The following is a 16,711-nucleotide window of genomic DNA, read 5'->3' as shown; positions in this document are numbered from 1 at the left end:
AATATTTTTTCATTTGAAATGGGCCTTATCGGAAAATCAGTACTTTTACATTTTGTATTTAAAGTATATTTTGAAGCAAATACTTTTGTACTTTTACTTTGAGTACATGTTTTTAAAGCAGGACTTGTATTTGAAACTGAGTATTACTATTTTTACAATGTTTTTTTACTTTTACTCAAGCAAAATATGTGAGTACTTTTTCCACCTCTGCTCAAAGCTCGCTTCTGTAAAACTAAACACACACATAATGTGATGTAATCAAAGGTGGTAGAAGTACTCAGATCTTGTATTTTAGTAAAAGTAGAAGTACCAGAGTGTAGGAATACTCTGTTACAAGTAAAAGTCCAGCATTTAAATGTTACTCAAGTAAAAGTAGAAGTACCAGAGTGTAGGAATACTCTGTTACAAGTAAAAGTCCAGCATTTAAATGTTACTCAAGTAAAAGTGCAGTATTAGCACCGAAATATACTTAAAGTACCAAAAGTCAAAGTAGTCATTGTGCAGATTGGTCCATTTCAGAATAATATATATGATATGTTTCATAATGATTGATCATTAAAGTGTTCTCAAAGCTGGTAAAGGTGCAGCTAGTCTGAAGTACTTTGTAGACTGCAGGGTAGCTGGTGGGTTTACTCCAGGTGGAACTAAAGTCTGATTCAACACTTGGTTATATTTCACATCATTCATCCAGATCTGTAAAGTAACTAAAGCTATTAAGTACATCGTAAAAGTACACCATTTACCTCTGAATTGTAGTGGGGTAGAAATACAGAATAGCAAAATGGTACTTAAGTATACGTACTTAGTTACCACTGCATGTACGTATACAGCTCGCTTCTGGAGAGCTAACCCCACACATAGTGTGATGTCAGGTACTGAAGACCTTACCTTGCTGGAAGCTGCTTTCTCTCCACCGAAGAGTTTGTCCATCCTGCACCGTGCTGCCTCACATCGAGGCCAGCAGCTCAAGCATCACCTGCGACCCTGAAGTTGGTGGTGGAGATGCTTTTAGCTCGAGCTAACACAGGCAGCAAAACAATAAACACATATTTGTAGTATACAGTATAATAAAAAGGTGGGCGGAGGTTTAAGGTTCTGTATTACCTTAACTTCTTATCTTTGTTATTGTGCTGACACATATATTAACATATCCCCACACCTCAGCATATAATGTGTGTATTAGCTACGACTACATTGTATTATATTTAAAAGTCCGGGGGTGTAACTACATCCACATGTGGACCGCAGAAGGTTCGATATGTAAGCTAACTAAATTGTTAGTTTGTATACAGCCAATATAATATGTGTCTGAACTCACCTTGTTTGACCATGTGAAGCACACCCGTCTTTACCTTTTTAGGGTGAAATGAGAACTAAAGTTAATGTGTAAATCCAAGAGGGAGTACCGTAATATTACTAAAGAGTTGCTGAGGCAAACTGAAGTGTATCTATTTAAACGATTTAAACTCCGGGAAACGTCATGCCGCAATCTGTCTGTTTATTGACGTAAAACTGACGTAAAGCAACCAGTTCACTGCAGTGTTTGTGGAGGTCTGGCGTGTTTGCTAACATCAAGCTAGCTAACTAACGCCAATTCGACACCTTTATCTTTTTCAGGTTCGTTTCTTAACATTTATCTTAAATTCTAAAGAGAGTGTCTGGAATGGCATGAAGAAATTATAATACTATTGTGTTTTGCAGGTGCCGTCATTACGACACGTGTTGTCTGCTAATAAGCTATGAAGATGAGGAAGCGACCTAACATTCTGCTAACAGGTGATCAACAACAACTACTGCTGCATGTCTGTCCGCCAGTGGTGGGAAGTAACTAAGTACACTTACTCTAATACTGTACTTAGTGCAATTCTGGGGTACTACACTGGATTCAGAGGTAAACATTGTACTTTTACTCCACTACGTTTATTTAATACCTTTAGTTACTTTGCAGATTTGAATTTATGATAAACAATATAATAAACACTAAATTAAGACTTAAATTACACCTGGAGTAAATGCACATGCTACCCAGCAGTAAATAAAGTCATTAACAATGAGTTCTACCTTTTACCAGCTTTGATGAACACATCAATAATTATAATTAAAACATACAATGTATATTATTCTGAAATGGGCCAATCTGCATAGTGAGTACTTTCATTTTTGAATGCAGGACTTTTACTTGTAACAGAGTATTCCTACACTCTGGTACTTTGACTGAAGTACAAGATCTGAGTACCTCTTCCACCTCTGCTTTTAGCTACATGCAGTCACGTCAGATTGGCACTTATCATCAGGATTACATTTTAATTTTGTATTTATATAGTTTGTCAATTTGAACAAGAATTCCATTTTTAATGTTGGCACGTTTGACTCATCTTGTCAAGACCTGGTGATCATTATCAAACTAATACTCAACCCACATTTCTAACTATAAATAAATTATTAGATACCAGAGCAGAGGTGGGAGAAGTACTCAGATCTTGTACTTAAGTAAAAAAAAAAAAAAGAGTTACTCAGGTAAAAGTATTGGCTTCAAAATATAGTTAAAGTACCAAAAGTAAAAGTAGTGATTGTGCAGATTGGTCCATTTCAGAATAATATATATGATATGTTTTATAATGATTGATCATGAAAGTGTTCTCAAAGCTGGTAAAGGTGCAGCTAGTTTGAATGGCTTTGTAGACTGCAGGGTAGCTAGTGGATTTACTCCAGGTGGAACTAAAGTCTGATTTAACACTTGATTAGATTTCACATCAGTCATCCACATCTGTGAAGTCATTAAAGATATTAAATACAGTGGGGTAAAAGTACACCATTTACCTCTGAATTGTTTTGGGGTAGATTATAAAGTAGCAAAAATAGAAATATTCAAGTAATGTTTAAGTCTATCAAATGTACTTAGTTACTCTACACCAGTAGTTCCCAACCTGGGGGGGCACCAGGCCTCAGATGATTTGAGGCCAAATATCATATTTAGACTTTTTATTTTATTTTTTATTTATTTTTTTAAATTGTAAGGCAATACATGATTGTCACTAAAAGCCTTGTCTCTACATTACAATAAAAAATAATTGACTAATTAATTTTAATAAAAATTCAAGTTAGTATTAAAGGCATAAAAAGACAGAAATGTGTAATTCTTTCTTTAATATAAAGGTTTCTTCTGCCCATAAAGTGTCCAAACCAGGCATGTCTGGATAAGCGCATTTTTAAAACATAGTCATTGTCCATGCCGGTTTCAGTTGGATTATTTGGATTTCATTTCTTCATACAGCGGGAATCCAAATAAATTAATCCTTAGTCCAATAACCATCAAAGTCACTCCAATAGTGCTCCTTAATTACGCTTTCATCCTCCTTTAACAAAATACTTCACATTCACCCAGTTACAGCAGTTGTAGCATTTTTGAGACTTTTAAACTTTAATTACCGCTGTTGCGCTGTTGTGTGTGGGGGGTGCGCAACTTCCAACAGGAGTCATTTGGGGGTGCTCTTGGGAAAAAAGGTTAGGAACCACTGCTCTACATCACTGTACCAGACGGGTCAGATCCATCGGTATGGCTAAACCGCCTGATCATATCTCACCAGCTGATGTAGTATACATGGCTTTACCTTTTGAAAGTAGGGCAACACTAAATATCCATGTCCTGAATGTTACAGGAACCCCTGGTGTTGGAAAGACCACTTTAGGAAAGGAGCTGGCCCAGCGGACAGGGCTGTCCTACGTCAACATAGGAGACCTGGCACAGGAAGGTACAAAGGTTACCCGGCTGTTCTAACAAATATTCCACTACTTGTATATATTTGCACTTTTGTCATATATTTTCATACATTTTTCTCTACCAGTTTTTGTGTGTACTGTATACATATATGCATATAGTTGTTACTTTATTACGGTGGGGAATGGCATTTCCGTCTCCCTGTTTTGTACCAAACAAGAAAAAAGATTGGGACAAGCACCCACAGGATGGAGCATCCATCATCTAACTGTTTAATCACAAAGGAAAACCCTTATTGACCACTCTCTTGTGCCCCTTTCACAACAACGAGGTTCCAGGGCCGGTTCGGAGCTAGAGCCTGAAAAGCACCGGTTTTTCCTGTTCACACCGCAGCGGAGCCGCCTCTAAGCTCCGGAATCCGGTTCGTTTCAAGCACCAAAAAATTGTCGGTCTCGAAGTAAGAACCGCATACGTCACGCTTACATCGGAGGGGGGCGAGATTAACCTGAGCTAACAGTTAAAGGCGAGTACAGCAAATAAAAGTAGTAACAAGCAGTAGTGCTGAGCAAAGTGACTAGAATGCAACCACACACTTATAAAAAAAACAACACACTTTATAAAGTCAGGCAACACTAACCAGGCTTCGTGTGATTCTGTTTATTTGTGCCTTACTTTGACCATCCGTTCACTGTTATCGATCATTGTGGAGAGAGGCAGACGTTTTGTTTTGTATTATAGCAGCTATCGGATGGAATCAATACATGGGCTGCACAGGTTGTCGTGTCCGACTATCACAAGTAGAATCATAATGAAAAATACGCCGGTAAAATGTGCCTGTAGAAAATGGCTTATGCCACAATAGGATAGCAACAAGTAGTCAAGCTAGTCAGTGTAGCTTCGGTTGCTATGCTAAAACCACCAATTTTATACCAGAGAAACTTTCATAACAGTGTTGTGATGCCAAACAGCATCAATTCAGACTGACACACATTCACTTAAGGGGAACTGGGGATATGCATCAGCTGCTTGTGTGACAGTCAGACAGTGAATACTTTACAGCAGCCGCTGCTGTGAGTTAACGGGAGAATAAACTCCGGTGGACGAGCAGCACTGCAGTGGTCGGTAAATATCGCTGAAACACATTAATAAACAATTAACCATGGCACTCTGGAGAAAAGTATAAAGTTGGAGAAGTCGTTATTTAATTTAATCTAGCTTCGTATGATTACAAGCAACACGATCATCGACCGACGCACTAGTCCCCCATTGTTGTTGTAGTGAGTGCCGTAAACGGTGACGTCATGATGCAGCAGCACCAGTCGGGCTCTGGGCGGTGTGAACAAAACGGGGGCTGAAAAGAAGAACCGTTTCCGAACCAGAAAAGCTCTAGCACGGAGCTAGAACTGGAACTGGGGGCGGTGGTGGCGAAGTCGATTGGGACTTGGCTTGGCAACTGGAAGGTCACCAGTTCAAGTCCCGGCAAGACCAAGTGCTACCGAGGTGTCCCTGAGCAAGGCACCGTTCCCCACACTGCTTCCCGGGCGCCATTCAAAATGTAACACTAGGATGGGTCAAATGCAGAGAAACAATTTCCCCACGGGGATTAATAAAGTATATCAAATCAACTGCATTGGTGTGAAAGGGGCATTTGTGCTGGTTTGAATCTTCTCTCAATGGGTCACTTCTAGACTTCTAATGCAGATAATCAGAGATAATCCTGAATCTGTCTCCACAGGAGAACTCTATGATGGCTATGACGAAGAGTACCAGTGCCCAATTTTGGATGAGGACAGGGTGAGTTCATGCAAGCTCTTGACTGGGAGATGATATGCTGATCTATATGCGCATGGATATGACTTGGAAGTGCAGTCTGCCCCGCCCTGCTGCACGTCTTGGTGTTTTCTGCCTCACTTTATTGCACATGCCATATTTAAACCATAGGGTTCCGAAGTTGCAGAACGCTACCGAACTTGCCATCAACCAGTAAATAAAACCTCATCAGTTTGATTGAAAATGAATCGGACTACTACACAACATACATAAAAAAACACATTTGTGACAGAAATGTATTTATGTAGCCTACATTACATGCATGTAATATTTTTGTAATATGTATAATTGCAATCACCAATATATGTCACATTATGCTCTTTGAATAGCTGGAGGTGAAATTCTGCACAAACTCTTTTGTGTGGTAATTTGAAATGGAGTGGAAACCTCAGCCAACCAGCACGGTGCTGGCGGGGTGTTGGAGCCCCTCCTCAAAACATAACTTGGTGCACTAACATCTTGTAGAGAAGTGAAGGAGGAGGTGTTGCTGTTTCCTCCTGCTACTCCATACTGTATTGTATGAAGACAAACCTCAGGCTTAAGGCCTTGCAAGCGGAGTTTAATTTCTGTAAAACAACCCTTGCGTCCATGCAAATGATTTCTACAGATTGAATTAGGTTAAGGGTATGTTAAAGTGGCCTTATTGTCCTTTTGCAGGTGGTGGATGAGCTGGATGACCAGATGGTAGACGGTGGGATGATTATTGACTATCATGGCTGTGACCTGTTCCCTGAGCGCTGGTTCCACATCGTCTTTGTCCTCCGCACAGACAACACACAGCTGTACACGCGGCTAGAGAGCAGGTAACGTACACTTCTGATATACAGTGAACCTGTTTAATGCATGTCTTTCCCAGAACAAATGATGTTGTGAAACAAGAGTCAGAAGTGCTGAAAGAAGACTTTAAATGTCTGTTGGAAACTGCCAGCTCTCTAAATGCAGAGGTGTTCATCAGTGGCCCTCTACCGCCAGTCAGAAGAGGAGTGGAGAGATTCAGCAGATTGTTTGCACTGAACACCTGGCTTTCAACTGCCTGTACTGACCATTCTGTCCATTTTATTGACAACTTTAACTTTTTCTGGGACCGCAGACATCTTTTCAAGGCAAATGGAGTTTGCCTGAACAAGTCAGGAGTGAAATTGTTTATCTCTAACGTATTCAACTGCCTACAGGGCTCGACATTAACGATGGCCCGGGGCCATCTAGCATTTAGCTCGGGCAATGAAGCCTCACCTGCTGGTTGCCCGATCGGGCAATCTATTATGCCAGTCTCATGCAGCTGGCGGATCCAGTAATGAGTGACCCGACAGTGAAACTAAACTTATCTATAACTAGTTTAGGTAGTTTCAGAGGTAATTAAAATAGCTACGTGTGATATTCTAACCTGAAGTGTGTATTTTGTCCGCTCACCGCTGCATGTGATCATGCAGAGCTGCGTGTCGACTCGTCAGCAGCAGCTGATCTCTCTCTCCCGTCAGATTAGACTTCACTCGCGTTTATGTCCATATCGATCAGATCCAGCTAGTTCTAGCTATTGATATGACTACCTGCTTATTAAAAGACAACTACACAATAAGTGTCACTATGCAACCGGGTGAGGCCACAAAGTATAGCGCAGCATTATGCATTTGTTTACATGCCCACCGGAACCCCGAGGCATTACCAACAGATCAACGCACAATCAACCCATCCAGGACATCTCTTTCTCCACATTAAGTGTTAGACATTAGAGTTGACTATTCTTGTCTGTCACATACTCTTCTTGTCTGTCACATAAGTGGCGCAACTGAAGCGGTATTGCGCTAAAGGGAAATTATTTTGACCGAAGAGATTTAGATTTGCCGGCTAACGGGAACTCTGACATCGCCATTTTTGTGTGCGTCGCGGATGCGCTCGGCTCCTCTCGACTGCTGCTCGGGTCTGCTCGGTCAGCTTCCGGATGAGGGGGCATTCGTTCGACCAACTTACAGTAGATAACATTACAAAATGTTTTAACAGGGGCCATAATAGTGTAAATGTTTGTTTTGGCAGTTATAACTGAATGTAATGTTTTCCACTTTTTTCCATCTGGAAAGGCATTTGCCTTCATCAGATGGAAAGTGTCTTGACCAACAACTTAAGTATTACTTATAGCTATGCAGGGCATGCAAGCGAGCAAACACAAACAAGAACAAACAAACAAGTGAAATGAAGAATAAAATTGAAATTGTACAATATAATATTGTGGTGTTCATCTTATAATTCAGTCTAGAGAATGCACCAGACAGCATCTAAGACCTGCACAAATCTAAATGTTCTTGGGGGAGGCCCCCCAAACCCTTCGTGCATCATTTCGTCCGCGCGCATTTTTCAGGGCAATCTCTATTGGGCTCAGGGCCATCTGTAAATTAGCTTAGATGGCCACAGGGCCATCTCCCAAAATCCTTAATGTCATGCACGTATTGATGACGTAGGCACACTATGTCATCAATCTGTTCCCTCTGCCAAGGACAAGCAACAAGAGGAATCAAAACAAGAGAAAGACACGAGACATCACTCAGAAAACCTTGAAAATCTATCACTGCACCCGCCTGAGGAATGTCTTGATTATGGGAGACAAATGGAGGAGTCTCCACCGCCCTTCACCTCCCCTATCACCTCTGAGGATACTCTTCCTTCACCCCACAGCTCTCTCTACTCTCCGTTCACCCTTTCACCCTCGCCCACCCGCCTGGAGATCGCTGAACACACGAAGGAGATACAGAGGGTTGGCACCGATTCCTTCCTGGAGTTCAAAGACCAAATTAAGGCGATACGCAGGGCTGGCACCATGTCCTTTACCCCCGCTCCTCAACGACGCACACCAAAATCACCGCAGAGACTTGCACCATCTCCTCCGTCTTCATCACCGTGCCTACGTCAACCACCTCCCCACCCTGGCAGCATGTCCTTTACCCCCGCACCATCTCCCCCGTCTCCATCACCGTGCCTACATCAACCACCTCCCCTCCCTTCAAGAAAGCACCTGCAGTCTCCGAAGCCTGATAAGGATGTGTGTGTACAAAACACAACAAACTCTCACTGATATATGATGGGTCCAGGCTCAAGGGCGTATGGCACTCTCAACTCTTTCCAGGACATGCCGGGGCCCTGCCTGCCTGTAGCTTTGCCGATATCTGTGTTGATAGGTAATAGATTAAGAGCGGTGAATCATCTTAGAAACAGGAAGTGCTCAAACGTTTGTGTGAGTTTATCTAATTTAGCAGTGATTCCATGTCAGCCACAGCTTGTTACAAAACACCTGACTGATAGTGTGTTTAACAAACTTAAACTAGCTTTATTAGGTCTTTGGCAGGAAAAACATTTTTAATCAATGATTTTATCACTGAGCACAATCTCGATTTTATGTTTTTAACAGAAACTTGGATTGAACAAAATAACAGTGCAGCTGTTCTTATCGAATCAACCCCTCCCAACTTTAGTTTTATGAGTCAGGAAAGAATGCATAAGAAAGGGGGTGGAGTTGCTGTTCTGTTCAATGACTCCCTTCAATGCAGGAAGACATCGTATGGGAACTTTGATTCTTTTGAATATGTGGCCCTTCAGCTGAAATGCTCCTCTTGAGCTCTGTTCCTAAATATCTATAGGCCACCCAAATACTGTGCAAGCTTTTTTGATGACTTTACTGAACTGCTGTCTATAGTGTGTATTGACTTTGACCGTCTAGTCATTGTTGGTGATTTTAACATCCATGTTGACAACCCCCAGGACAGAGGGGCTAAAGAACTGGTTTGTGTTCTTGATAGCTATGGACTGACTCAGCATGTGACGGAGCCCACGCACAATAAGGGGCACACTGTGGACTTAATTATCTCAAAGGGTCTGAATCAGAGGTCGCGTTAACCGAATATTTTCCGTTTATGACGGATTTTTTTTAACAATGACCGACTAGAACAAATTCGGAACAGCGCCAACGTTTCCCCGCAGCGAGGCTCCGGTGTTATGCATGCCCTCCAAAGAGGAAATCATACCGTTTCCAAACCTAACTGTGCCGTACAAATCATTGAAATGTCTGTGAGTTTTGGCTTTACGCTGTGCACGCTCCCGCGAGGTGTAGCAGCCGTGCATAACACGGCGCATGTGAACTGTCCGTCCCGTCCCGTCCCCCAGGTGACAGTTCACGGGCATGCTTTCCTCCCCTGTCAGAGTCGTGTAAAGGCCAACGGGTAATTCTGGATTTTGACAGAAGTTTTACGACCCTGTCCGTCAAAATGACGGGCAGCGAAAAAGTCTAGCGCAACCTCTGGTCTGAATATCTCTAAGGTTGTGGTGTCTGATGTTGCACTCTCTGATCATTCCTGTGTTTTCTTTGAGAGCTCTATTTCTGTTCACAAAAATGTTCAAAAAGAGGTAACCACAAAGCGATATTTAACTGAAAATACTAGGGAAATGTTTACTCAGAATTTTTCTTCCACACTTGCCCCTGCTAACATCTCATTAAATGAGCTAGTAGATCATTTTAATTCAAACATTTAAAATGTTATAGATGCCATTGCTCCAACTAAGGTAAAGGAAGTGACTGGGAAGAAAATATCTCCATGGAGAAAGGCCATGACCGTGAGAACAGAAAAAGTGTCGAAAAGCTGAACGTAGGTGGCAAAAAACAAATCTCCAGGTTCACTTTGAAATCTATAAAGAGAGACTTGGCCTTTACAATTTGGAATCGAAAAACGCACGACAGTCTTTCTTCTCTGACATCATTACCAAAAACAACGCACGTGCCTTGTTTGCTACCGTCGACAGACTAACTAACCCCCCAGTGTCAGTAGCCTCTGAATTTCTATCCACCAGGGCGTGCAATGATTTTGCCTTCTTCACTGACAACATTCAGAAAATCAGACAAGCAGTCAGTGCCTCTGCATCAGGAACAGCAAATGTGTTGTCTTTGTGTCCACCTAATATAAATTCAAACACCATGACACAATTCCATCAGATTAATGATAAAACCTAGAGGACATTATACAACTTCTGAAGTCCTCCTCCTGCTGCCTTGATATTATTCCAACAGGATTTTTCAAAGATGTTTTGCCTTGCATGGCCTCAGATCTACTTTATATAGTAAACAAATCTCTTCACTCAGGTGTTTTTCCACAGGCCCTGAAAACTGCAGTCATTAAACCGCTCTTAAAAAAGAATAATCTAGATGCTTCAGTAATGAACAATTACAGGCCCATATCAAACCTCCCATTTCTAGGTAAAATCATTGAAAAAGTTGTTTTTCAACAGTTGAGTAATTTCTTGCATTTAAAGAACTATTTTGATGTGTTCCAATCAGGCTTTTGACCACAGCACTGTGACTGCTCTTGTAAAGGTCTTCAATGACATCCACTTAAACACAGACAGTGGCAGAACTTCAGTGTTAGTATTATTAGAACTCAGTGCTGCATTTGACACTGTTGACCACAACATATTACTAGACCGACTGGAAAACTGGGTGGGACTTTCGGAAACAGTTCTAAATTGGTTTGAATCCTACTTAAAGGACAGAAACAACTTTGTTTCTATAGGTACATACACATCTGAGTTGACAAATATGACATGTGGGGTTCCTCAAGGCTCCATCTTTGGGCCTCTTCTAATTAACTTCTACATGCTACCACTGGCTCAGATAATGAAGAACAACAAAATAAGTTACCATAGCTATGCGGATGACACACACATTTACATAACAATTTCACCAGGAGACTATGCTCCAATTCAAACACTGAGTAAGTGCATTGAACAAATCAAAGGCAGAACGTTTAAAAGTTGGCGCTGTGCTTCAGTCTGCAATGTTCAAACCAACAGATAAAGCCAGACATCTAGGTGTAGTCATGGACTCTGACCTGAGTTTCAACAGTCACATTAAAACAGTTACTAAATCAGCCTACTATCACCTAAAGAATATATCTAGGATTAAAAGACTAATGTCACAGCAGGATTTGGAAAAACGTTTCCATGCTTTTATCTTCAGTAGACTGGACCAGAGTCCTGCACGGGTCTGATTTTCAAGACCCGCTCCCGCCCCCGCCCCGCACCCGCGACGTGCAATACCGAACCCGCCCCGCTACCCGCACATATTGCCAATTAGTTCCGCGACCCGACCCGTCGGCACAAGATCCGCAACCCGAACCCGCATATATATGAGCAGTGAAAACGTGCAATTAACACACGCAGTTGCATATTTGTCTCAAAAAGTGTGGGATGTTGGTTATTTTCTCCATCTAGGATGACACCAAAAGCCTCCCAGACGTTGGATTTCGCTCTTGAGGAAGTGTTATTGAAAATGCTGTATTCTCCGCTAGAGAGCTTCACCTCAGCCATTTTGAATGTGGCGCGCACAGCAGCAGATTGATGCGCTGCAGAGGTTATGATTATGCGCGGTCCCGCGGGGGAGAAGTCTGAGGATTTAAACATTAAACTAAATTATTATTATTTGAATATTTTTATTATGCAATACCCGCGACCCGACCCGCATCATCTTTGTTTACCCAGAACCGAACCCGGAAAAAAGTGTTTGGAAAAATACCTGTCTGTCAAAGAATAGGTTTCAAAATTCTGCTGCTGGTTTATAAATCTTTTAATGGTTTACCCCCTAAACGCACCAGGAGCGCCTGCGCTGCGTTACGGCCGCGCCGCGGCGTTCGCAAAGATCGCGGCCACTCTAGTCAATGGGTGCTATTCTACCAGACGCACTGCGCCGCGGCTCGAAGCGTCCCAGAAGCTCCTCGCCGCAAGGAATTTCTAAAATATAGAATGAATCCTATTTTTGACGCGGCGCAGGCAGGAAGTGATGAAAATCACCTTGTTTGCTTTGCTGGTTGAGGGGGTGCACTGTCAATTATATATATATATATATATATATATATATATATATATATATATATATAATAATTATGATGATGAATGCATTTTTTTTACCACTAAAATACAGCAACACATCTTTGATTCATGTCGTTTATAACTGGAATATTACAATTATTATGTAGTCTACAACACAACAAAATAGGAAATAACAGCAATAAACCCGATTTAAACAGACATAAACCATTTAACTACGTAGCCTACTACTTGTAGAAGTACAAATGTCCAGGAAATATTCCAAAATCAACAACAACTGCGAGGCTGCACACACAACGCTCCGCTTCCGCAACGTTTTGAAACGCACCAGGTGTGTTAGGTCGCAGGAGGAGGTCGCGGCACGGCGCAGCGTGGCGCAGATGCTCCTGGTGCGTTTAGGGGGTTAGGCCCAAAATACATTTCTGACCTCCTGCTAAATGATTAACCATCCAGATCTCTCAGGTCTTCAGGGACTGGTCAGCTTTCTGTCCCCAGAGTCAGAACTAAACATGGTAAAGCAGCGTTCAGTTATTATGCTCCAAATATCTGGAACAAACTCCCAGAAACCTGCAGGTCCGCTGCAACTCTGACTACTTTTAAATCCAGGCTGAAGACTTTTCTTTTTGCCGCTGCTTTTAATTGAACTATTCACATCTTAAACTGCACTGTAACTTTTATCCATGTATTTTTTCTTTTAATGTTTATTTAATTATCTTTTCTTTTTAATGACTTATTTTAAATGCCATTTCTTTATGTCTTTCGTTTTTTGTAAAGCACTTTGAATTGCCTTGTGTTGAAAGGTGCTATATAAATAAACTTGCCTTACCTTGCCCTTTCCCGCATCCAACTAGGGCCTGCGATGTGCTAAGATTAAAAACACTCGCACATAGTGGCATGCAGAATCTGACTGGTATGCCACTGCTGGGGCACTATAGACTATGGCTCAAAATGTCATGTTCTGTAATGGCTGACAACACTCCCAACAGGCAGGTCTGAATTTTACCCCCTTTTGCCATGGCTACAAATGGTACAAAAGCTCTACCTTCTGACATGTTTGCATGCAAAATTACTTTTCTTGATTATCACAACAGTTGTAGATTTAAAAATGTTTTATTTAATTGACAAAATATTTGCAGCACTTCTGTGTAACCGCACTGAAGAAACATTGATGGCTTGACTAATCCCTGCCTACCACTCAAGATTCAAGATATTTTGTCTATTGTCATATGAACAGTATAACGGGCAGTTGTACTGAACAATGAAATGATTACACTCAGCAACTCAACTCTATTGGGTAACCCCTTAGATATGTTTAGTTATGGATTGAATTCAAAGATTCAAAGGCTTTATTGTCATATGCAGAGTAGCTACAGTGTAGTTATGCCAATGAACCTTAAGTTCCAAGCCCCTCCAACAATGCAACATAATGTATAAGACGTAAAACGATCAAACTAATTTAAAAATAGTGCAAGAAGAAACGGAGTAGAACCAAATAGTGCAGGTTATGTTGCGAGACCAATATGCAAGTAATGCTGATGAAGAAAAGCATATACATGTCTGCTTTACTACACTACCCTGCTCCACTCATTAGAAGGTTGTTGTACTCTGTCTGAGGTGGACTCTGTTTGATGACAGGGGGTATGCGGGGAAGAAGCTGCAGGACAACGTGCAGTGCGAGATCTTCCAGACTATCTACGAGGAGGCCATGGAGGCCTACAGCGAGGACATCGTCCACCAGCTCACCAGCAACACTCCTGAGGACATGGACCGCAACCTGGAGCAGATCATCCAGTGGTCTGAGCAGTGGGTGAAGGACAATAACTAGAAGCTGGACTCTGTCAACAAAAGTTATTTGGACAATTAAACATAAATGGTAAACTACATTTGCACACATGAAGACTTATGATATTTTCTTCAGTGGCTTGGCAAATGGTCGGACTTTAAAGCAGTGGATGGTTGTCTATTTAAAAATGGTATCGAACAGACTTACTGACACAAGTCGGAAGCCATAACATGATATGTAACGGAGCGTACTGGCTTCGTCATAGCACTTGTGTACTGCTGCAGTCGTGTCATATTTTTGATAATAAATGACTAATGGTAAACAACATTGTCACAATTTTCTTGTGATAGGCCTACTGACATTATTACACAACACTCGTTAGGTAAAAGTCATTAGAAGTTGGGGTTAACAGTTACTCCAAGTCTTTTCACTTTCATCAGATATAGCCTGATTTAATTGTTTAAAAATATCCACATTTTATTTAAAGAACATTGCAATTTGAGAACGTAGCTACTCTATTTGGATTATGCACTATGCATTACTATAAATTAAGGAAACTAAAATGCCACGTCCTTTAATTTGGGCAGAGCTTTATCAACTGTCTTGTAAAGGAACCATGTCAAGATATATATTGTTTATTCCTTCATGAATAAGTGTTAAAATGATGGTTTAAGGGACAACTACTATCTGGTCCATGTGGAATGGTCCGGCAAGAGCTCAGTCAGTAGGGGCTTGGACTGTGAGCCGTACGGTCGCCGGTTCAAGTCCCCGACCAGTCCTAAATATGGAGTGTGGACTGCTACTTTGAGAGGTCCCAGTTCACTTCCTGCCCTGCCATGGTGCCCTTGAGCAAGGCACCAGACATCCCCCTTCCCCCCCCACTCCCATTGCTCCCCGGGCGCTGTACAATAGTTGCCCGTTGCTCCTAGTACTAGACTCCTGGTACTAGGATGGGTTAAAAGCAGAGAACACCTGTCACTGTGTGTGCTCTGCATGTGAGACCATTAAAGAGAGTTTCATCCCTCCCAATTCTTCTTCTTTTACATTCTAATTAGGTGCTTCAAGTAAATACTGGATTCTGAAGATATTTTCCCATTGAGCTACTTTTGTATTTCAAGCTTTTATGCTGTGCATTGAAAACGCTGTGTCACCAGATATGACCTTCAGTGGTGTAGGATATCGGATAAAGGGTCATAGATCCTGTGTAAATAATCTTCCAGGCGTCATGATGACATGAGAACACCTGAGAGAACCACACCTGTCTGTACAGTCACAGTGTGGGATTACAGCTCTGTGTGCAGAGGCTGTTCACCGCCGAAGTTATATTCAGGAAAACTGTTCGGGTGAGGTGTGGGTAAATTAAATATATACAAAATATACAGGGGGTTGGTAAATAAGTACATTTACTTAAGTACATTTGTACTTCACTTGAGTACTTGGTACTTCTACTCCACTACAATTCAGAGGTAAATGGTGTACTTTTATTCCACTACATGTATCTAATACCTTTAGTTACTTCACAGATGTGGATGAATGATGTGAAATCTAATCAAGTGTTGAATCAGACTTTAGTTCCACCTGGAGTAAATCCACCAGCTACCCTGCAGTCTACAAAGCCATTCAGACTAGCTGCACCTTCACCAGCTTTGAGAACACTTTCATGATCAATCATTATAAAACACATCATATATATTATTCTGAAATGGACCAATCTGCACAACGACTACTTTTACTGTCGCTATACGTTTATTTTGATTCTGATACTTTTCTACTTTTACTTAACATTTCTGACTTTTACTTACAGTATTTTTGAAACCCTGGTACTTTTGCTGAAGTACCACACCTGAGTACTTGTCCTTCTCCCACATCTGAGAATAAACATACATAAAAACATGTTACATTTTAAATAAATGTATAAATCAAGTCCTGATGAAAGACACGGTGTTGAACTAGTTTTCTGACCGCTTTATGGTATCGCTTATCTGCCGGAGACTTTCCAGTGAACCGGCAGTGGCTAACTTTACACTTAAAAACTAGAAATAACTAACTTGTTCTTAGTAAAACGTATTTACACTTCAACATTTCTGTTGAAAAAGAGGATAATAAAATAAAGGCCATGAAGTTGTATCAGATGTACAACAATATTTATTATAAATTGGTGTGGCTTTTTTTACATGTTACATGTAGACCTATATCTGTTAAGAAGGTTAACTAAGGGCAACATTATTATTTATTATTATTATTATTATTGTAAATATGAGCTCTTTATTGAACAAGGACCATGCATACAAATACATTAATCTCAAAGAGAAGAGATGCTTTCTGCCACATTATAGCTAAAAGCTCATTTCCGACTGCAGTCCTTGGGCAGGTACACATAACAATCAACACACATTACATGACATGTTACTTGTTAGACGCTTTTATCCAAAGCGACTTACATACTCAATACTGTGGGCAATCCCGCACACAGGAGCGGTTTCGCCGCTGCGAGGCTCCACTAGCACAATACATAAGAGATT

At 41.2% G+C, this 16,711-nt stretch overlaps 2 protein-coding genes across 2 annotated transcripts in view; one reads left to right on the top strand and one right to left on the bottom strand.

Annotated features, from left to right (window-relative positions):
* The window catches only part of rad17 (RAD17 checkpoint clamp loader component), a 31,015-nt gene extending 29,535 nt beyond the window's left edge, over positions 1-1,480 (bottom strand). Inside the window, exons 1-2 of the mRNA XM_034090905.1 lie at positions 1,319-1,480; positions 889-984 (exon numbers count right to left, since the gene is read on the bottom strand). Of these exons, the coding sequence (XP_033946796.1) occupies positions 889-930 (42 nt within the window). The 5' untranslated portion in view covers positions 931-984; positions 1,319-1,480. The remainder of the gene's footprint in view (positions 1-888; positions 985-1,318) is intronic.
* A 35-nt stretch (positions 1,481-1,515) lies between these two features.
* On the top strand, positions 1,516-14,514 carry ak6 (adenylate kinase 6). The gene is made up of 6 exons (XM_034090907.2): positions 1,516-1,617; positions 1,702-1,776; positions 3,660-3,752; positions 5,454-5,512; positions 6,206-6,351; positions 14,042-14,514. Exons 2-6 carry the CDS (start codon positions 1,740-1,742, stop codon positions 14,229-14,231), a joined length of 525 nt encoding a protein of 174 aa, XP_033946798.1. The 5' UTR covers positions 1,516-1,617; positions 1,702-1,739; the 3' UTR covers positions 14,232-14,514.
* The last annotated feature ends 2,197 nt before the right edge of the window (positions 14,515-16,711 follow it).

This window comes from Pseudochaenichthys georgianus, chromosome 9 (assembly GCF_902827115.2).
Source record: "Pseudochaenichthys georgianus chromosome 9, fPseGeo1.2, whole genome shotgun sequence".
NCBI lineage: Eukaryota > Metazoa > Chordata > Actinopteri > Perciformes > Channichthyidae > Pseudochaenichthys > Pseudochaenichthys georgianus.
The sequence above is the reverse complement of the archived record's forward strand: the minus strand, read 5'-3'. Positions and strand labels throughout refer to the sequence as shown.